Source organism: Neomonachus schauinslandi, chromosome 10, assembly GCF_002201575.2.
Source record: "Neomonachus schauinslandi chromosome 10, ASM220157v2, whole genome shotgun sequence".
Classification (NCBI taxonomy): Eukaryota; Metazoa; Chordata; class Mammalia; order Carnivora; family Phocidae; genus Neomonachus; species Neomonachus schauinslandi.
The window spans coordinates 126,259,675-126,283,436 of NC_058412.1; the positions used below are offsets into that span (position 1 = coordinate 126,259,675).

Below are 23,762 nucleotides of genomic sequence, written 5' to 3' on the forward strand. Positions count from 1 at the left end.
GGAAGAGCCTTGTGATGCTAGATGAAAATGAGAGGTATAAACTGGTAATTCTGAAAATAGAGGTATTTTCTAGTGATGCCTGCCTACAAGGCCTAGAAGCAGTGACCCTCCCTCCAGCAGCAACAAGCATGCCTGGTGCCCCATCCTCATCTCCACATGCCGCTCTCCGTGAGGGGGAATGGGGCTCCTGCAGGACCAGCTAAGGCCATGTCTGTTAGAATTTCCATTTCTACTGGTGCCAAAACTTGAGCAGGGAAAGTTCAAAGTAAGGGTAAGGCTAAAACATTTAAGTTCACTCAAAATCTGAACAGGGGAGGTGAGAAGCAAGCGAGCAGGGATAATGAGGCACACAAGCAGAAGAGGAAAAAAACCCACCTCACAGCATATATAAAAACTGTAACTCAAAATGATTCATAAAGCTTCAAGAAGAGAAGAGAAGAAGAATGACCTTACATGAGACAAAGGTGTCTTAGGTTACATACAACAACCATGAAACATAAAAGAAAAATTAGGCAAATTCAACCTCACTAAAATCTCTCTGCTCTTTCGAAGATACCATTTAAAAAATGAAAAGACAAGCCACACGCTGGGAGAAAATATTTAGAAAATACGTATCTGATAAAAGGATTGTATTCAGAATATATAAATAACCCTCAAAACTCAGTAATAAAACAACTCTGTAACAAAACCGACAGACGTGGACAAATGCTCCCCGAAAGAAGATGGCCAGATGGCAAAGAAGGACAGGAGAGAGGGGGGGGGGGGGGGGGGGGGGGGGGCGGTGCTGCGCCTGGGTGGCTCAGCTGGTTAAGCCTCCAACTGGTGATTTCAGCTCAGGTCATGATCTCAGGGTCTGCTTCTCCCTCTGCACCCCGCCCCCCACCTGTGCTTTCTCTCTTTCACGCTCTCTCTCAAATAAATAAAATCTTTTTTTTTTAAGATTTTATTTATTCATTTGACAGAGAGACACAGTGAGAGAGGGAACACAGCAGGGGGAGTGGGAGAGAGATAAGCAGGCTTCCCACCGAGCAGGGAGCCCGATGCGGGGCTCGATCCCAGGACCCTGGTATTATGACCTGAGCCGAAGGCAGACGCTTAGTGACTGAGCCACCCAGGCGCCCCTAAATAAATAAAATCTAAAAAAAAAAAAAGGGCAGGAACTACTGCTCTGTGCAACATGGACAACTCAACACCTGCATTACATTAAGTTAAAGAAGCCAGACTAAAGGCAATAAACTCTGTAATTCCATTTATGTAATGTTCTGAAAAGAGAAAAACTGTAGGGGCGGAAATTGGATCAGTGGTTGCCTGAGGCTGAGGACGGAGGAAAAGAACTGGCTGCAAAGGGCCTCAGGGCAACTTTACGGGGTGAAAGAGGTTTTAGGTCTTGACTGCAGGCGTGGTTCCACCACTGTATATATTCATCAAAACACATCAATAGGGGCGCCTGGGTGGCTCAGTCGTTAAGCGTCTGCCTTCGGCTCAGGTCATGATCCCAGGGTCCTGGGATCGAGCCCCGCATCGGGCTTCCTGCTCGGCGGGAAGTCTGCTTCTCCCTCTCCCACTCCCCCTGCTTGTGTTCCTGCTCTCGCTATCTCTCTCTCTGTCAAATTAATAAATAAAATCTTTAAAAAAACAAAAAAACAAAAAAAAACCACATCAATAAATCTAAATAGAATGGATTTTACTGTATGTAAATTACCTCAAAAAAAAAAAAAAAACTACCCTCCCCTCCCAAAACATCCCCACAGGGGAATATCAAAGGACACAGCAACCAGCTGAATGGCAATTTGAATATCAAAATGAATGACAATAATGTTGAACCATGGTTTTTTTTTTTCTTTTTCCTTTTTTTAAATGTAAGCTCTACACCTAATATGGGGCTTGAACTCATGACTCCAGGATCAAGAGCCGCACTCCTCCACCTCCACCGACTAAGCCAGCCAGGCGCCCCCAATGAATGACAACAATAATGAAGTAACGCTTTGAATAAAAAAAGCAGCTGTGGACCTATGCTAATAAAAATTAACGTACAGAGGTGGGGTATTTCCTGTGGAATGTCAGCTCAGAAAGGCAGAAAATCCACCATAGCAGTGACTGTTACTGGGAAGAATTATCAATGACTATGAGAATCAATGGGGAAATCTCTGAGGGCATAGCCTTCAAACATCTCCTCGCAGGATACGGATTAATTGCAAAGAGAAAGAAAGTCTCCTTAAGGTGAAGCTCTGGTGTAAGCCAATGAAAGGAACGTCACTGACACGGGGGAAATGCCCTCATGTGATGCTCAGAAGAACCGACACCACATCTGTGGTGCCCTGAGGGAAAAAATGCATTATCTGAAACTAATCATGAGGGAACAATCAGACCAAACTGAGGGCCATTCTACAAAGTACCTTTTAAAAATGTCAAAAGAGGCTGCGAACTGTTACAGACAAAAGGAGAGCCCAGGGATGCCTCTACCAGATGCAGGGTGTGATCCTGCGCTGCCAGGGGAACAAGAAAATACGTGCCATCAAGGACGGAAGGGACAGACGGCAAAATGTGAATATAGGACATACGTTACATAAGAATTAGTGACGCTCGGGCGCCTGGGTGGCTCAGTTGGTTGAGCGACTGCTTTCGGCTCAGGTCATGATCCTGGAGTCCCGGGATGGAGTCCCGCATCGGGCTCCCTGCTCGGCGGGGAGTCTGCTTCTCCCTCTGACCCTCCTCCCTCTCATGTGCTCTCTCTCTCTCTCTCTCTCATTCTCTCTCTCAAATAAATAAAGTCTTTAAAAAAAAAAAGAATTAGTGACGCTCAATTTCCTGTATTTGATCATTAGATTGTGCTTATTTAAGATAATGTCTTGTCCTTAAAAGATACATGTTGAAATTTAGGAATCCTGATACCTGCCACTTACTCAAATGACCCAGCAAGGGTAAGAAGAGATAGAAAATAGTATGTGCATTCACAGAGAGAAAAAGCAAATGTAAAATGTTAATCACTAGTAAATCTCAGTGAAGGAGAAATTCACTGTCCTATTCTTCCAACTTTTCCACGGGTTTGAAATTTTTCAAAATAAAATATTCAAAAAATGGCTAGGAAAACCACAGGAGCCCCAAAACAGCAGTGCTGTGCTCCCCAGGTGAGAACCAGCGGCCCGGCCCCTCGGAGAGCGGCCTTCACTGCCCCCAAAGGAAGAGGCTGGCAGGGAGGGCCCCTCACACACCACCTCCCACCCTGACAGCCTGGTTTCCGAACACTCAGCCCCACCCGGACTCTTGGCCTCTCAGAGTTGACTCATCTACTCACATCACCAGCCAACCAATCTAAATGTGGAGTTCCACCTACAATGGATTTAGTGCAAGGTCATGTAGAGGTCACAACTGCCTCCCGGTGACTTTATCAATCAGCACCATCACATTTTTTTAACTAAAACTATGTATTTTATCAAAAGTCAAGCTATATACATTTTTTCTGGAGAACCGTAGGAAAGGCTCCTGCCTTCTTCTATTAAACACTTCTAACCCAGATTTCTATGTGACAGATTTTACTATAAAAAACTCAGTAAAAAAAAAAAAAAACTGTTCCATTTATTTACTCAACAAACATTTCCTGAGCATCCAGTATGTGCCAGGTAATCTTCCAGGTGCAAGAGACAGAACTGTGGGGGAAAAAAATGAAAGCCCTTGCTCAAGCTAATAATGGAAGTAATCTGACCCTTTGATCGATGAGCTATTTAACATAAGCACTCACATTAACAAATTCAACACCACCACCAACGAACAAATTGGAATGTCTTAAATGATTACCCTAAAGATATTCACCCACCAGAGGGCACTCCCAAAACTTCCTTCAGGTGATCAGACCATTTCCTGCTGTGTTACATAGTCCCGAACACAAGCTTGAGACCCAAATCCGAAATCTAAACAAAGCGGAAGTGGAACAGAAGCAATCTGGTCTCCAAATCCCACAGAGTAAAAACAAAATGGCATTCCTTCACTAAGGTTCCAGAAAGCTGACTCTCAGGCAGGGCAACAAACTAGTAGAAACAAGTGGCAAGCTTCACAGGGATCCAAGGCCCTGGTGCCAGCAGTCACCTCTGTAATCCTGAGGTGACCCGGGAAGCCAGGCACCTCCCACTCCCACAATCTTGGCACCCCTCTAATCTCTAAAAATCCATTCTCATGCCCTACCAATCCCTCAGCACGAGGAGAAAAGGAGGACTTCTTCCCTTCCTGCAACAGGTACCTAGGAAGACCTCTTGGTTTTCGGAGTGAAGCTCCCACCTAGTTCCCACCCAGCAACTAGCCCTGTCATTCTGCGTATCTCCGGTCTCATTGCCTCCCTCCCCCCCAATGCCAACAGAGGGAGAAGGGCCAGAAGGGACAGAGAGCCAGGTAACACACAGTCCTCGTCTGTCCAGGGCTCTGCCCTCTGGGAGGAAGGGACAGTGTAAACCTGGTCCTGCTGGCCAGGGTGGGACAGGGATGGGTGTGGGGTGATGCAGGGTGGCCCCATGATGCAAGTGTAACTTCCCATCCCACCTGTGCCCCACGGCAGGCAGGGAAGCACTGCGAGCTAAAGGCCAGAAGTCAGCAGCACGCAGCAGACGGGTTAAGGACGGAACTCAGGAGCCAGTTTAGGGCGCTAGCACATTAATAAGAGAAGGTATATATTTTATAAAGGTCAGGCATGAAGTTTGGAGGTCACTTGTAACTGCAAAAATGCTACAAAATTACAGTATTTTACAGCGTAATAAACTTCAGGGGGATTTTTTAACCAACTGAGCCACCCAGGTGCCCCACAGGGGGACTTTTTAAAAAAAGAAACAGGCCAGAAGAAATTTATGGACCACTTAAAATTGTTTTAAGCAAATGCCCCACCTCAAATTACATTTGCCTAAGTAATGAAGTAGAAGCGTACAGCATTTTGGAAGACTAAATATATAGTCTTTAGAACTCTGAAAGACCTGGGGCGCCTGGGGGGCACAGTCGGTTAGGCATCCAACTTTTTTCTTTTTTCAAGATTTTTTATTTATTTCTTTGAGACAGAGTTGAGAGAGAGAGAAAAAGAGCGCGAGTGGGGGGCGGAGAAGCAGACTGCCCGCTGAGCATGGAGACCAGTGTGGGGCTCGATCCCAGGATCCCAGGATCATGACCTGAGCCAAAGGCAGACGCTTAACTGACTGAGCCACCCAGGCGCCCCTAGGCATCCAACTCTTGATTTCAGCTAAGGTCATGACCTCAGGGTCATGAGATCGGGCTCCACAAGATTCTCTCCCCGTCTCCTTCTCCCTCTGTCCCTCCCCACCCTCCCCGTGCTCTCTCTCAAAAAAACAAAGAAAAAACCACCTCTGAAAGACCAAAGAATTCATAAAGAAACGTGCATTGTATAGTAAAACACAACCTTGCATAACCAAGTGCAGAAACCAAAAGGATTTGCAAAGAATTCATCGTGTGTCAGACCATTACAGAAAACTTACTAACCTCCACCACCTGCCTCATCTGTTTGGACTCACTGGGTCCTTGAAGGAAACATGTCCTAAATGTACCTTACTTTCCATATTGAACTAACAGCCCATTAGTTATGGTTTTTAAGACCATAAAGTCTCCAACAACAAATGAAATTATCAGAGAGGTGATCTACAGGGCAAATGCTGGACAAGGACAAAACTGATGTCCTTTTAACTCCGCTGTATGATTCCTAGGGACTGTTAAGGAGATTAATGTTTTGGGAGTAACAGAGTCTTTTGAGAGTCTTATGAAAACAATGGAACCTCTCTCTAGAAAACACAATCTTCAAAATCATTCTGGGAGGCTCGCAGACCATCCATGGACTGTCTGGAGGGGCATGGCAGCCCCTAAATTAGCAACCCCGAAGAAGAGAATCAATATTGCTTTGCTAAGGGGCGCCTGCGTGGCTCAGTCAGTTAAGCGCCTGCCTTCAGCTCAGGTCATGATCCCAGGGTCCTGGGATCGAGTCCCGCATTGGGCTTCCTGCTCAGCAGAGAGTCTGCTTCTCCCTCTCCCTCTCCCTGCCTCTCTGCCCACTTGTGCTCTCTATCTCTCTGTCAAATAAATAAAATCTTAAAAAAATATATATATATTGCTTTGTTAAGTATAAAGTCTGAGTATTAAACCTGAAGGTTCACAGGTTTGTGATGATAATTCCAATGTTATTTAGGAAAAAAATCATCCCAATGGTGAATGCCAACAATATTTTACAGTGCAGTCCTACTTGTAAAGCAAGCTTACCTCAAAATTCACAGGCAAGTTCCGTTTAAGTGCAATCTCAAACACTTGACTTATTTCCGATTTATTGAGATTTTCTTCTTCTGATTCTCTTCCATTCACCTAAAGAAAGAATAATTGTTTAGTAGTTAACTCTTATTAAAAACTGTCAACATCCCAGCTGTGATAAACCTTAAGCACTGAACCTTGGCTTCATGGAGTGAGCACTACCCCAGGGAGCAAGGGCACCTGTGTGCCATGTGGCCATGAATTTAAAGGTTTAAAAAAAAAAAAAAAAAATTATTTCACACTTGGGTCAGCTTGTACCTTGTAAATCCACCACAAACAACCCCACACCTAACAGACTCAGGGGTATGAATCAGCCTCATCATGGCGCAACCACACGCCCACAGCTGCTCAGGAAGAGTGACAGACTCCCAAAGCCTTCCCTGAGGACCGGCGAGCCACATTCTGGAAAAAGTCAGAATACAGACAGCTCTGTGTGGGACATGGCAAGTTCAAATAGAAGTCTCTCCATCTAAGTATGCAGGTTTCTCATTTGGACAAAAGTCCCTGGAAACCCACTTTTTAAAAAATGGATGCAATGGAACAAATTATGAAATTGTGTACAAAATCTTTTCCTCACTGCTGCTGGCCAAAATTCAAGTGCAAACTAATCAAGTCTGCTCAACAAAGGCTGAGACTCCATCTTTATAACAAGGTTCATTTACAGTCCTCCAGCCAAGGCTGGGATTAGGGAGGGCAGAGATCTCAGTGCGAGCTGATAACCGACTCTATCCACGCAGTGATAATGAGAATCCAGATAAGCTCAGTAATAGCAATGCCCCCCTCCTCCCTGCAAATTGTGGCAAGAGAGCTGCATTTTTCTTCTTATTTCTTATTATTGTGACTTTTATCAAAGAATTTGTAAAAATCCTATTTCCAAGACTAGAACTTTCTGACAAGAACCCATGGCTAAAACTATCCAGGATTTTATCGGTTGTGCATTTCTATACGTTCATCAGATAGATCTTACACCTCCGTGTATCAGTATTTCACACTATAATAGAAAAAAAATAAAACTCTTAAGTTAAAAATATTAATACCATCAAGAATATAATCCTATACCAGTAAATTCATCCCAGACACACTCTACTTCTCTCTCCTGTCATGATGGCGGCCTTCTCCTTCTAGTCAGGTTTCACTTCACTCTCTGCCTGGTCAGAACTATTTGCATAGCATTTCTGGTGGCTCTATTAACTTAAAGATACTTTTATTCTTGTTTAAATCCTAAACGGAAAGAGGGCCTGACTTTTTATGAGTGAATCTTTAAAGCCAGAAATCTTCAAGCAAGATGCCTTAGAGCTCCGTGGAGGTTTGGTTTGAAATTTTTTAAACAAGTTTTAAACTTAAACAAACAACCACCCTGCATTTTAGTATGTTCAACAAATGGTGCTTAGAAAAACAGATTTCCACATGCAAACAAAAACACAACAAAAAACCACCTATACCATATACAAAAATTACCTCAAAATGGATCAAAGACCTAAACATAAGGGCTAAAATCATAAAACTCTTAGAATATCAGGAAAAAGCTTCATGATGCTGGATGTGCCGGAGACGGAAAACAGAGGCAACAAAAGAAAAAGCCGATAAACTGGACTGCATCAAAATTAAACACTTTTGTGCATCAAAAGACGCTCTCAAGAAAGTAAAGACGACCCACAGATAGGAGAAAGCACATGCAGATCATAGATCTGATGAAGAATTAATATCCAGAATGTATAAACAACTCAACAACAAACAACCCAATTTAAAAATGGGAAAAGGACTTGAATAGACATTTTCTTAAGAAGGTAGAAATGAGTACATGAAGAAGGCTAACGAGTACATGAGCTCAGTATCACTCATCATTAGGGAAATGCAAGTCAAAATCACAATGAGACACCACTTTGCACCCGTTAAGAATGGCCAATGAAAACAGCAAGTGTTAGGAAGCACATGGAGCAGTGGGAATCACAGAGCATTCCTGGTGGGAATATAAAATGGCCCAACCTCTGTGCAGAACAGTGTGGTGGTTCCTCAAAAAGTTAAACATAGATTTACAGGATGATCCAGCAATTACACTAGCAGATATGTACTCGAAAGAACTTAAAAGAACTCAAACAGATACCTAGACACCTATGTTTACAGCAGCATTATTCACAGTAGCCAAGAAGTGAAAACAACCCAAACATCCAACAACAGATGAATGGATACACAAAATGTGGAACCGTCACACAATGGAGTATTATTACTCAGCCTTAAAAAGAAAGGAAATGCTGACACATGCTACAACATGGATGGACTTTGAAAACATGATAAATGAAATAAGCCTGACAAAAGATGAATATCCACTTATATTAGGTATCTAGAATGGGCAAATACATAGAGACAGAAGTAAGATGTTCCCTGGGGTGGGCGGGGCGGGGCGAGGCAGGGGGAATGGAGGGGAAGTTATTGTTTAATGTGCACAGAGTTTCAATGTGAGATAAAAAAGTTCCAGAAATGGGTAGTAGTGACAGTTGCACAACACTGAGAATATATTCAATGCTGCAGAACTGTGTACTTCAAAAATGGTTATAATGGTAACCTTTATGTTATGTTTATCTTTAAAAAGCAACTTAAAAAAGTATGTTTCGTACCAAATATTAACACACTAGAGATTGTCAACACATTAACTTATGCTAAGAGATTAACTCATTTTTGTGCACAATTAAGGTTTATGACAGCTGTTTATTTGATGGATATCCACAGGTTTTTTTTTAAGCAGATGAGTTAAAACAAAGGCTCCACTCGGATGCTAAGTAACTGTTAATGCAACCAGAACAAAATTTAGAAATAAACTGGGTGCTGAGGCTAAAATAAGACTTCAGCCACCACGCATGTACTCCAATTTTCAAACCTGTTGTTCACTTTACCAGCCCAATTAGTTTTAACTTTTAATTATGACCTATTTCAAACATTCAGAAAAGCACAGATAAATAATGTAACAGGCAATTGTGCTAGATTTAACAAATGTCCCAACATTAAGAACTACTGACATTAAATTTTAATTTTTTTAAGGAAAACAACGAAGCTCTCCTCACTCTCCTTTCCCGGCAGCCTTAATCATGATTTTAAAATGGGAATGTATCTTTCTCACAGCCATGTTTTTTTAGTGGACGAAAACAATATATGATATATTCTGTGTTTTGAAAACTCACATAAATAATTTTCACTGATTTACCTTCAAAAATACTCTAAAATTCAAACTTACAAGTTTATACTAATCAAATGCTACTTTCCTATTTTATATATTGAGCTTCCACATAAGTCTGATGGAAAACAACAATCTACTGCAAAAATCTAAACTGTAAGCCAGTGTTTCTTAACCACAGCAGCATCAGGATCACTTGGGAGCTCTGCAAGGACAGATGCTATCTAGATTCCTACTCCAGATGAGGGAACTTAAATTTTTTTCAGGTAGGGCTTAAAGATCCATTTTATTTATAGTACTTTTTTTTTTTTTTTTTAAAGACTCCAGCTGATTTTACAAGCAGAGTGGAGATTCACTGCTCTAAGCCATTGTTTCTCAAGGGATTTCAATAGGGACAAAGCAGCCAGTAAAATAAAAATGCAAAACAGGAAACAAAGATATACATTTACTTGGAAGTGAGATTATGTTGCTCTTTTACATAATTTTGATATTATCTGGAGTGAACAAAATGTTGCAATGGGAAAGCAGCAAAATGAGTCAAAAACAAATCCACAAATACCATTCCCAGTAAAATGGGGAAAGTGTAGTGGAGCCTTAGTCTTACCTTCATGAAGTGGGAATTACTGTTAACATCAATTCCATAGTGTATGGTTCAGCAATAAAATCTAGGCAACATTAAGAAAAGAAATAAACACTCTGAACCATGCTTAACCCTCAGTATGCCAGAAAAAAATAGTCATCTCACCGTTTACTATCTGGCTCCAAGAGACTCTTTATTTTTCTCTATTTAGTCATTTTACAAATAACATACAGAATAAAAGGACAGTAAGAATCTTTTCCTTAGAGATTTTAACAAGAAATTAAAACAGCAGGGCACCTGGGTGGCTCAGCTGGTTAGGCGTCTGACTCTTGAGTTTGGCTCAGGTCATGATCTCAGGGTCAAGGGACAGAGGCCCACATGGGGCACCTCACTGGGCGGGCAGTCTGCTTGAGATCCTCTCTCTCCCTCTGCCCCCACCCCCCGCCCCACCCCGCTTGCTCACTCTAAAATAAATAAATAAATCTAAAAAAAAAAAAAGAAAAGAAATTAAAATAGCAAATCCAAGTTTTTATTCCAGGTTTGTAGTCTGGAAAGCATTTATGTACCCCAAATGGGCACGGTCCTTCAAATGCAGCTAACTGCTCATCTGTTAGCACGTCTGAACCAGGAGCACAGCCCACCTGTAGCAATGCCATTTTTCAAATCCATCCCCAGTGGGTTCTAGCTTATCATAACCTCTGATTCTTCTGGTAGTGGTATCATCAGAACACACTACTTGTGAAACTGACTCATAACTGTATCAAAGACAGAAGAGCCATCTTCTTTGCTCCCTAACTACAAAATGCTTTAATTTTTAGATCTGTAAACCCCGAAGGAAGGATCTAATGTTTTTTCATTGTCTTATCATCTATATTCTCCTAATGACCTTTGTACACACACCTTTTGCATTTGTCCACTTATTTTGTGGACCATAAGTGGTGAGAAGTAAATTCTGGTGGCCAAACATGATAAAAATTAGAAGAATGCTGTCACACATACTGTTTAAAAAATCAAAACAGGATGTTCCAGATTCTTGTCACAAAATAATGTGTGACGATGTCCTTCCTGTTGAATGGTCAGAAAAGAATACACATTTGCTTTTCATACACCATAGAAATACACTGTTCACTTGCTGATTCTTGAGTTTGGGAGAGCTTATCTAAGATACTGTCTGAAGACTCACAGTCTGAGATTCGCTTAAACTCTCAATCCCACCATCACCACTGCAGTCTAGGGCCCTGCTGTCCCTCTGCTTTCATCTTCCCGCTTGTTTAATAACGGGAAAGTCTTCCTCTGTCAACTTTCTTCTTTTTGCCATTAGAGGCAAAGAAAAATTCTAACTTCCCACCTGAGTTCAAGGAAAGCTAAGTGCACAGGAAAAAGATGGTGTCTCCAGTCTTCTGCATCTTCTTGGAAGGATGCGCTGCATCGGGCAGTGCAGCAGGCACAGCAAAGGATGATGTGACGAGGAGTTATTTCACTACTGAGCAGCCACCCCGGGATGGCATCATAATTCCATGTCCTTTTATCTGAGTCTTGCTCAGCATGTTTAGGAATGGATTACAAAGAGTGCTGAAATGATATGTCGGATGACAAAGAGCAGAAGGTCTCAAGACAAAGGAAAATTTAGATTCCCTAAGGAGGAGATTTACAAAAGGGTCCAAAGGACCTATGTGATCAGTGTAAGACAGAATGAGTTTTATTCTATTTAAAAAAGTAAGTATGTTTTCTCTTTGTTCTTTGTAAGATCTCCAGAAAAGAATACAAGTCATGCAGTATCACTCCTTACAGAGCTTGAAAAGGCAGCTCAAAAATGAAAATTGGGTCTAACGGACCCTGACAGAATAATGAAAATCAAGGTCTCCAATTTTAGTTTAAGCCCTGGCCCAAGTGAAGATAAGACTCAAGACCAGAAGAGCTGCATGTATTTATTTTTACACTAGTATTAAAAAAACCCTTCAGACAGTACAATTTTTTTTAAAAGTCTGTCTCCTACCACTACCACAAAGCGAAAACTACTTTTAAAGCTTGATCCAGCCTTCAAGACAGAAACTACGTGCAACCAAACATATACATATGCATACATACATACACACAGTTGGCACTTTTATTTACTTAAACACAAACAGGATCACACTATCTACAAAACTACAGCTCTGGTTCTTGATCGCCCCCCACCCCTTACATGATGCAGCTCCTTTCATGCCTATGTGTACAGATCTACCACACCCTGGGCCTCCCTCTGACAAATGTAGCTGTTTAACCACTTCCCTACCAGTGGACATTCAGCTAGCTCCTGTTTTGTCTGTTACAAATACTGTAGCTATTAGCCATCTTGCTCCTAGCAGCTCAGACACTGAGTAAGTCATTTTTTATTACCACAAACATTAGATTTAAAAACCAAAACAAAAAACAAACGGCACATTCCCAACGCAGGACCCTTACACAAGCTGCTCCCGCTCTTCTGCTTCTGTCTGGTCTCGGCTTCAACGCCACTTCCCCAGAAGGGACTTCTCTAAATGCATCACCCTCACTTCCCTCTAAAGGAGACAGCTGGGTGCCTGGCTGGTGCGGTCGGTTAAGTGTCCGACTCCTGGTCTCGGCTCAGGTCGTGATCTCAGGTTCGTAGGATTGAGCCCCACGTTGGGCTCCACACTAAGCAGGGAGTCTGCTTGAAATGCTCTCTCCCTCTTGCTCTGTCCCTCCTGTTAGTGCTCTCTTTCTCTCAAATAATTAATAAATAAATAAATAAGACCTCTGATGCTCTCATAATGCTTGCTACTTCCCACACTAGCACTCACTGCACTCTGATGATTCTAACGTTAACATCTGTCAGCTGTTCAATGAAACCCCACCAGGGAAGGGAAAGGGCTGTGGTTTTTCCTCAGGGCCTAGCACGATGCCTATCGTCAAGGGACCAGACTATATCTGCCTTGTAGGCAGAAATTGCTGTCTTTATTGGCCATGTTCTAAAGAAGATGAATTGATCCACCACACAATCACATGCCCTACAAATCGTCAAAAGCAAAATGAACAGTTTGTTTAAAATTATAATCTCCAATCCTGGCAGGCCAGGGGCAAACACGCTGCTCACACCCTGTTGGCAGAGGTCTAAAATGGTACCATCTTTCTAGTGGGGAACTTGGCCATATACACTTGCCATGCAATTCAGCTCCAGGTCGATGGCTCATAAAAAGGCATAGACATGAACAAAGATTTAACTACAACAATGTTCTTCACTACCTATTTTCTAAAAGGAAACACAGTAAACAACCCAAATAACTAAGGCTCTGTTGAAAAAATAAACTGCTATGTTCACACAGTGAAACACTTTGTAGCTATTAAAAACTGCTTAGATGCCAGTTGAATTTGAGTCCTCCAAGGAATTATAAGTAAATGGCATGACAATGTATTCATGATAAGCGGTTCAGTGAAAAAAAAGTGGTTACCATATGATATCACCCCACTTCTGTTAAACAGACGGGTGCATGTATTTACTTATATATGCACTGACATCCACCAAAACGTTTTTTAAATTTTTATAGTTCACATGCATTAACTCTAAGTAAAAAAAGGTAAAGATACCTTCTAAAAATGTCCCTCCTGGGGCACCTGGGGCTCCAACTCTTGATTTCAGCTCAGGTCATGATCTCAGGGTCCTGAGACTGAGCCCTGAGTTGGGCTCCGCATTAGGTGTGGAGACTGCTTGGGATTTTCTCTCTCTCCCTTTCCCTCTGCCCCTCCCCACTCACTTGTGCACTCTCTCTCTTAAAATTAATTAAAAAATAAAAATGTCTCTCTCTTTGCACCCTACTACCCACCTACCCAGGAGGCCTGGTAAATCAAAGGGCAGCTCACTGAGGCGGGAGGCTAAGTGTTTCATTTATTATCTCAAAGAAAGTCTGATTCGACTCAATGATTCTTATTTCTGCAGCACTGGTTAAGCCAGTCTCAGCCATTTCTGAAGGGCACGGTCTCTGTTTCAAACCATACAGAACTAGAACAAGGGCACGAGGAGATTTAACATTACTCTCAGCAAAGCTCTGTGCAGATGGCAGATGAGTGCGTGAAACTGAGCTCAGGAGAGCGAGTCCACTCCAGCCTCTGCCCTCAGGCTGGAACTGACCACACTGCTCCAGGGCCATGGAGACACCAATGGGCACCTGCCCTTTTCAACAATATGGGGAGCACTTCCAAGCAGGATTCAAAGTGGAGCAGCTGCCTGAGGGGGAAGCACTGATAATACTTAGGACCAGGGGTTCCCAAACCCTGATCGAGCTTTAGAGTTACTCCAAGAGCACATTTAAAAAGAAAAAAAAAAAAAGGCAAAAGACAGACTCCTATTAGAATCGTGTGGGTTGGACTAAGGAATTTTTTTTTTAAACTTCTCAAGTGGTTCTGAAGCAGACAGCCCACATACCAGTGTTCAGCGATCATTTAACAACTGCTGGCTACAAAAAACTGAGAAATAACTACCCCATCTGACTCCAATTACATTAGCACCAAACTGAAGTAAAGAAATGCAAAGCCTCCAAAATGACTCAGATTATACTACTGACTGCCTCTAACAAAACTCACCAGTAAGAAGCTCATCCCTTTAACTTCATGAAATCCCTCTCTTCTAAATTACAGTCCCTTCTTTTATTTGGTCCTCATTGGACCCTGGAAACACATCATCTCTGTTTTAAAATGTGTGATTACACTGGAAAATGGAAACACACCATGACGAAAAATAGTCACTGACTCCCTAAGACCTATGTTCGTATTTAGTCTGTATTTTTCAAATGGCTTTGCCTCCATCCAAGTCAGGCAGGGAAAGGAAAACTTCCATTCTGATCATCAGTCTATCCACTCATGTCTCAGGACTGCCAACAAGAGGTTTTTAGTCGCAAGGAGTTAAAAACCTATTCCTACCAAGAGATTTTTAAAACGTGGCCCGCAAATTCTTTGACACTCTTCTCATCCAGAAGTGGGGTTAACACTGTCAATGTACTAAAAGCAACTGAACTGTACACCTAAAACAGTTAAAATTGTGAATTTATGTTGTGTGAATTTTACCTATTAATAAAAAGGGAGGTTCTATATTTCCTCCCTTTGAATCTGGGCTCTGTGCCTGCTTGACCTGTAGAATATAGCAGAAGCAATGCTGTGGGGATTCCTGGGCCTAGCCCTTAAGAAACTGGAAGCTGCTTCCTTTCCTGTCTTCTAGGATACTCATTCTTGGAAGCCAGCACCATACCATGAGGATGGGGAAGCAGCCTCTGCATAGGATAACTAAGAGGGACGGAGGTGCTCAGGCCAGAGCCCCTGCCAAGCTCTCAGCCAACAGCCAGCACCAACTTCCAGCCATGTGAGGGAGCAGCCATCTTGAAAATGGATCCTCTGGCTCCTGCGGAACCACCTTAGCCAAAGCTATGTGGAGAAGAGACCAGCTCCCATGCCAAGCCCTGCCTAAACTGCAGATATGTGAGCAAAATAAATGCCTAGAGGTGGTTAAGCCACTAGGTTTTGTAATGGTTTGTTATGCAGCAATAGGTAACCGGCACTTCAACATAATAGAGTAGCTGGTCAAAAAATGGCTTTAGAAAATTCTCTAAGCTGGTACCATAAATTGCAGTAGATTCTAACAAGCATAATCTTTTGCACCGAAGAATTCATCAATACATGTACTTCACAATTCAGCTTAGTCACAATCTACCATGTTCACTCAAAACTATACCACAGAGGAAAAAAGAAGGCATCTTTCTTACTAAAACATTTTTTAAAGGGGTGCGGGGGAAGGCCAGAAAACTACAGAGCACAGAATCGTGTAAGCTACCAAATAACAAACATTATGGACAGCTCTCATCTCAGAAAAAGACCCCAAGAGGACCCCTCTCCGCACCCACCTGCTCGCCTGGCCGCCTCCCCTCCGGCCTCTCAGGCAGGGGCTCACTCTGCAGGGTCCGCAAAGCTTTCGCAGCGGCGTCGTGTTTCGCAGCCTGCCTCGTCTTGCCTTTCCCATTAAACTGCTGTCCTCCCACAGAAAGCTCAACTTGATAAAGTAAAGGTGGTACTGGAAATGGGTAAAAGTACCTGAAAGTAAAAAGGGGATTAGCAGAGTTACAGTCTCAGATCAGTTAAGTCACCTGTACGTTCTCTGGCAAATTCTGGGTCTTTCCTTCATCATGGGACCTAAACCACATCAGGGCTTCCTTGCCATTAAGGACTCCTCATCAATATACAGAGATTTCATAGGCTTACGCTGGATTAGAATTGGCACACAGGATGAGCAAATACTGTTTAGGAAGCAACCTTATGTTTCACAGAATGGACTAGCTTACAGATTACATGAGTTCAATTTATAATGCTAACCCGAATTTACAAAATCTAAAATGAATTAGGCTTTGGCTGAGGTAGTCGACTTAACTTGCTCTACTTTCTCAGATCTGAGAGTCACACTTGCCTGTCTCCAGAAAAGGCTGGGAATTTTTTAACAAAAGTTTTTTTTTGTTTTGTTTGTTTTTTCTTTTTTAGAAAGGCCCCTCCTTTCTGGAAACCCAACAAGCCTGGGAGAGCCTGGCTTCTTACATTTCAGAGCCTGTATTTTTCAAATGGCTTTGCCTCCATCCAAGTCAGGCAGGGAAAGGAAAACTTCCATTCTGATCATCAGTCTATCCACTCATGTCTCAGGACTGCCAACAAGAGGTTTTTAATACATGATGTTTTCGGGTTTCAATTAGTATTTTACTGCACCTGTACTCCAAGGCTATTACACAGCACGTAAGTTCAAAGTCAAAAAGTACCCAATAAGCAGTAATTAGCAAATCTAGGGGTGCCTGGGTGGCTCAGTCAGTTAAGCGTCTGCCTTCGGCTCAGGTCATAGTCTCAGGGTCCTGGGATCGAGTCCTGCGTCAGGCTCCCTGCTCAGCGGGGAGTCTGCTTCTCCTCCCTCTGCCCCTCCCCCAGCTTGTGCTCGATCTCTCTCTCTCTCAAATAAATAAATAAAATCTTAAAAAAAAAAAAGGAAAAAAATCTATGGATGCTGAGAATCTTTTTTTTTTTTTTTTTAAGATTTTTTTATTTAGTTATTTGACAGAGAAAGACACAGTGAGAGAGGGAACACAAGCAGTGGGAGCCAGAGAGGGAGAAGCAGGCTTCCCGCTGAGCAGGGAGCCCGATGCAGGGCTCGATCCCAAGGAGCCTGGGATCATGACCTGAGCTGAAGGCAGAAGCTTAACCACTGAGCCACCCAGGCGCCCCTGGATGCTGAGAATCTTGATGTTGTGGGAATCATGCTCAAATTAACAAAGCAGTTAAAAAGGTGATCTTTGGGGTGCCTGGGTGGCTCAGTTGGTTAAGCGACTGCCTTCGGCTCAGGTCATGATCCTGGAATCCCAGGATCGAGTCCCGCGTCGGGCTCCCTGCTCGGCAGGGAGTCTGCTTCTCCCTCTGACCCTCCCCCCTCTCATGTGCTCTCTCTCTCTCTCTCAAATAAATAAAATCTTAAAAAAAAAAAAAAAAGGTGACCTTTAACCAAATTTTCTTGGGGCATAGCCACACTGCTAGTGAGGAATATGCTCAGGCCCTTGCTAGTGACAAGAGTTTTGTTTTTAAAGATTTTATTTATTCATTTGAGAGAGAGACAGACAGAGACAGAGAGAGCACAAGCAGGGGGGAGGGAGAGAGAGAAGCAGACTCCCTGCTGAGCTGGGAGCCAGACGTGGGGCTCGATCCCAGGACCTGGGAATCATGACCTGAGCTGAAGGCAGACGCTTAACGACTGAGCCACCCAGGCGCCCCTAGCGACAAGAGTTAAAGAAGCATTAAGACATACTTCCAAAAGTACCAGCACAATTAAGACTGACTTCAACATTTGGCAAGCCTAAATATGACCAAATCATTATGTGCCCCACAATCTACAGATTTTATTCTTCCATGTCAAAAATGAGATATATATTCACCTGTATTTAAGACAAACAGACACATACCTTGGGGGATAAGCACCTCCTCTCATGTTGTAGTTATAGGTGGACTGCATCCGAGAGTAAGGGTCGACAGGCTTATACATTGGTTTTTTTCCAAGTTTCATGCACAGTGCATTTAGTTCTACAGTAGGGGTTATGCTTTCTGCAACACATAATCAACATAGAGAACTGGTTGTTTTCTGACATGAGAATGACGGTCACTAAAATCAGAAAGAATAGCATGCTTTCTACTAATTGGATTCACAATGCATTTCATGAAAAGATATAAGTACTACATTGCTAGGCGTCAGGTCAGGAAATCCAAGAATCTGCTGTGATTTCTAGATATTAATACACAGTCAACAGCACAAAATACACCATAAGAGCTATTACAGGGGCAACAACTAGCACAAGATGTTATCAGTGAAAGCCACACATTCCAGTTATTAGAAATCAGTTCCAATACACATCAAATTCCATGATTAAAAAAAATCCCTGTGACTGTCCAAATCCTTTTACTGTTTGGGAATCCTTAGCCAGTATAACTCTGACTGTACTGACTTGCTGGGCTATTGGCTTACACTTAGAAGTGTGTTGATGCACGCTATTTCATAGAATGATGCACTTACTAAGTACTAAGTGGATGTAAAGCACTGTGCTAAGGGATACAATTCTTGCCCCAGAGGATTCAAATAACACAAACACTCTCAAAGAACTACTATACAACAGGATGTGTGCTATAAGGAAAGGTGTGGAATCACTGAGGAGGAGGCAAGTAAATTGTATCTGGAGAAGTCAGATGAGGGCGGCAAAATATTCAGATATTTCCAATCTCAATATTTACATTGGAATTTGACCTGTGAGAATACTTGTTAGGAAAATTAGTTCTGTTTCCATATAAACAACAGCAAGTATAAGTTATCTCAGAATTATCAACTACAGAAAATACACACTGTTCATTTTCCAATTTTTTCCCCTCAGTTCATCCAGTTCATAAACTGTTAAAAACATGTAATGTAAAAGGAAAATCAGGCTGGAAAGAGCAGTGTCAATGCACAATCACATTTGAAAACAACACCTGCACATCAAACACAGAACAACACTAGCAATGGCAAAGTTCAACTTAAAGGCACACAAAAATCCACCTAAAAAGGCCTCTTTAGGCACTTTATGTACGTAGAGGAAAATAAAAAATGACTTGATTCTGTACTATAACTGGTTCGACTAAATTTAGTGCATGAATCAAATCTATAAGAATATCTTTGGGTTTGCAAAATCAGAGGGTCACAGAAGTAACCAGCTTCTCTCTTCCTAACATGAGAATTTTATTTTTTTTATGTGATTCATACAGTTGCATTTTAACATAAACTGAATCATCTTCAGAGCAGTTCTGACCCAGAAAATCTACCTGCAGTAGAGAATGAATCTGAAACAACACAAAGAAATTAAAAGCAACAAGAAAGGTGTAGCCGAGATCCCTCAGATTTCTTCCTGTGTACCAAGGGACTGGGATGGCTTCGTGTGTGATGACAGGTAACGTGGCTACAACGGAGCCACTCCCACCCACCGTGGCAGGTCAGTGGTTCCCAAGCTTTTACCAGATGCTCTTCTCTATTAGTCTTCTCCCTTCTCCGTGGGTCCCTTGTTTGAAGAGATATTGTCTACTAATAGTATTTAAGTGATAAATATTTAAGTTATTTTCTCATTCCGTTTAAGGATCAGGAGACATGAAACTGACAATCAGCGTTTCTGATCAATGTGTTATAACTGGTATTTCCACACTGGGTTGAAGTGATCCCAGCTAAGGCCTACAGTCTTGGCAATCTGTACCACCTTATCGAGGAACAAAAGGTATTTTCTCTAAGCTTTTCTGAAACCTTGGAAATTGTCTGGTGACACCCCCCCACCTCTCAGGACCTTCTTTGCAGATCCTCAGGAGTCACGGGACCAGAGATTGGGAACCAATGCTTCAGATTTAGAGTATGGTTAAGGATTCTGAAAAGGTAAGTGTTTGCCACTGGTAGTGTAGAAACTGTGCTTTCAAAATCAACAAGTTAGTTAAGAAAGAATTCATATACATACTGAATGGGTACCTCTAAACACACTTTTGAAAGGAACCTGTCTTGGCCCACGCATAATACCTGGATTCCTTCCTTCGCTACGAAAAGGGCGGACTATGGGTTTAGGAAATTTTGTTCCTTCCAAAGCTTTGGCAGCAGCTGTGTGCTGGGCTTTTTTAATACTAGTTCCTTCAGCTTCCCAGTGCTGATCTCCAAGTGTTAGCTGTACTGTAAACACCTACAAATGAAAATTGTGAGCTCTCAATTCATGATACCTGATGTTGACTATAGTATGTCACGTTGGACCTTGAACATTTTTTATGGCCATGGTTTAAAAGGCCTGATTATTATCTTGGCAATTTATCCCTTCACCCCCATTTTTTGTTGTTTCTATAAACACCAAAAGATACATATATCATTGACCAGCATTGAACAGCATTCTGTGACAAAACTATGCTTTGAAAAATGGGGGTAAGCATAGAGATTAAGAAAAGTTTTCCTGCATATACTAAATATTAGATGTTGATTTTTTGGAAGTCATCCAAATAGAAACTGTCTTCCAGTTACTTCTCATGGAAGAAATATAGCAAACTTGATTTAGACACATAGTATCTCATATAAATTAAGACGTTCGTTTTGATGTTCTCATGCGTTTGTGGTCTCTTGTCTGAAAACACAATCCCAGGAGGACAAACACTTGAATAAATTTGGGAATGTCAGCCAGGCTCTAAAACGCTGCCTTCGACTTTGCTAAGATTACTCTATTATTCAGACACTCCCTCCATCTTCAGAAGAAAATCTGATCCACAGTAAGCAAAGATCAAGAAACGTTTCTGAACTCAAGGAGGCATCCAAAACAGCTAATTTTGTCCTCAGCAAATGCTGACAATGGCAAGCCTCTTTATTCCTTCTTAAGTATAAAGGTAACCCAAATACACACTCCATTCTTAAAATTAGGTTATGTTAATCCTATCAGAACTGAATTAATACTCTGTCAAAAAATATGACCCATCATGCCACAGTGATTCTCTAACTTTGGTGCTCATCCAGGAAACCTGGTAAAATACACATGCCCATGGATTTTGACTGAGGAGCAAGAGGGGAGACCGAAGCAAGTATATCTTTAATAAGCTCCCCTAGTGATTCTGACGCACTATGAAGTTTGAGACTCACTACTTTGGAATTTAGCAAAACCAACTGGAGCTTTTATTTTTCTGCTTTTCTTTATCACAGGCTATCACTCTGTTTCATCTACAAATAATATACATGAGAAATGCTGATGTGAATGCATCTACATCATCTGAAAATGTCCAGACCACAGAAATTTGGTGCCTAGAGGGATGGGTGTGCCTTGCCTTCACAGATGATTTTTCTTGTAGGTCTTAACTTCAGGATTCCCTCAGTACACAGCTTCCACTAAAGGGGAAAAATTAAGAAATCCTCACCCCACTGGAACCATTAGGGGGTCTCCTGAATTAATGCTGCAGTTCACAAGGGTACTCATTCAGCACCAACAGCACGGACTCAAAACAGTGGCTGGCCTGAGCAGCCAAACAGCAGGAGCCTACAGTGCTGTGCAATCCCCAACCTCCAGGGCATTTCATGATCCTTGCACGGAAAGACGCTGAAGGGGAAAAGCTAAAAAGCAAAGAGTTAATTTTATCAACAGTCTCGCCTTTCTCCAGCACTTCCCCCATCTGCGCTGTTGTGGCTCTGCTGCCTCCCACGTGGAGGGGCTGGTAGCGAGGTCAGAATCTAGGTTTTCACAGAATTCAAACCATACCACACCACCGACTTTTTAAAGAGTCTAACAGTCACTTAGGAGGGAATAACTTTTCCTCTTTGAATAACTTGAAGGTTAAAAAAAAAGGGGGGGCAGTTACAGATTGAACACACAGCCAAATGACCTACAGTACCACTGAAGTTTAAGTGAAAAAGTACGTGTTTCAAAAAATACCAAAAACAGTTAATAAAGGGAATCCCAAAGTTAAGGTCTGCAAAAAAAAATCCCGCAGAAGAAACAGAACAGTTACAGAAAATCACTGCCTTCCAAAAGTAAAGAAACATTTCAAATACGATCATGCTTTAGAATAAAACTAGCTTCACATGAGTAGAAATTTCTGTGTTTCTCAAATGCCTAATAATAATAGCTACCATTTCTGCAGCACTTAATAATCGCCAGGCATTGTGCTCCACACTTTAACATACAGTCTCTCATTTAATTCTCACAGTAGGCCTATTTGGGTAGGTCTTATCCCCATTTTACAGAGGAGGAGACTGAGGTTCAAAAACAGCAGTAGCTTGCCCAAGGTCACACAGCTAGAAGAAGCTGAGATTTAAACCCACATCTGTCTCACACCAAAGGCGACTCACCTAACCACACTATGGTGCCTATTTAGGACTGTGGTCGATGTTGTTTTTAGTCAAATGAAAAGGGAAACTTGGTAGGTATATCATTCAAGGCTTGAGGTCTGCATGTCAAGAAAAGTGACGCATAAAGAGACCAATAACTCATCCTTAGTAATATTATCTTTACTGCAAAGCTAGGATCAGAAATAGGAGACCCGATTCCTTCTCTCTGACACCATACCCTCTCTCACACTGCAGCTGCAAAGATAAAGCCAGATATGCACACATTTAAGTTCCAAGATTTACTTTAGCACAGATATCAAACGAGCTTCAAAGACTGAATTCCTGAGTAACAAATAGTAAAAATTTAAATTACAGTCAGTCTTCCATTCTCTAAGATATGGGGAAAGACAAGGATAAGTGAAATCAGAGACAATCCAAAGGACTCACTCTGAGACTAATTTCTACCCCTCATCTTCAAACCTTTTACCTGGATTGCTGACAAGTGGCAAAACGGATTTCCTGTTCCCCTCCTCTCCCTGCCCAGTCTAGGGTTCGTGCAAACAAGCAGGAAAGGAGCCCGAGGCAGGCTGTAGCCAGGAGGCCCAGAGCCTGGAAAACTCACAGGAAGTCATTCACAGGTGCTTGGGAATTGTCTCTATTCAGAGTCCTAAACACAATCACACACTAATTGGAATTTTAAAAGCCATATATCCCAAAAAGAAGCATGTCTTTTCTTTGACCCATTCTGCAAGGATGAAGAGAAATGACTTGCCAAAAATCTATACTTTTGCATCTCTTGAAGACAGTCTCAGTGGTTGGGAAGTACGTATTCTGAACTACAGCACCACTTGGAGCAGCATAAAAAGACAGAAAACATTCCTGGTGGGTTAGAAATGCACAAGCAGTATGGACAATATTTACCTTACAGTGAGCTGGACCTTGCTCACGCAAAAGCTTATACTCAGGCTGAATCTTGTTGAAACGGGCTAACTCATTCACAAGACACATTGGGGTTTTCTCTTTGGGGTGTGCCATGCTAGAAGGAACTGAAAAATAACGTCAGAGCAATGAAGTCAACTAGCAGTATACAGGACTGCTGCTCTCCCGGGGATACGAGAAAAGAGGGAAAACGGAAGGTCTAAGGAGTCAGAGCAGCGGTGCCGCACAGCTGCAAACCACGCGGGGGCGCCCGCCTGAAGGCACGGCTGGGGTCCGCTCTGAGCCGGCCGAAGCCGGGGAACCTAGGAGAGCGTGTCTTCCGAAGAGAGCGAACCGAGGTCAGGGGGATAACCAAACCATGGCAGCAAGCAAGATTTGAAATCAGATGAAGCACTGTTGTTACAGCCAACCGCGGGAATAACACGGAGGTC

At 42.3% G+C, this 23,762-nt stretch overlaps 1 protein-coding gene across 1 annotated transcript in view; it reads right to left on the reverse strand.

The window, feature by feature from the left end:
• Nucleotides 1-23,762, reverse strand: part of STAU1 (staufen double-stranded RNA binding protein 1) — a 38,837-nt gene that overhangs the window by 13,191 nt on the left and 1,884 nt on the right. Inside the window, 6 exon segments of the mRNA XM_044918586.1 lie at nucleotides 6,241-6,339; nucleotides 14,860-14,866; nucleotides 15,951-16,109; nucleotides 18,005-18,143; nucleotides 20,122-20,278; nucleotides 23,314-23,438. Coding sequence (XP_044774521.1) covers nucleotides 6,241-6,339; nucleotides 14,860-14,866; nucleotides 15,951-16,109; nucleotides 18,005-18,143; nucleotides 20,122-20,278; nucleotides 23,314-23,438 — 686 coding nt within the window.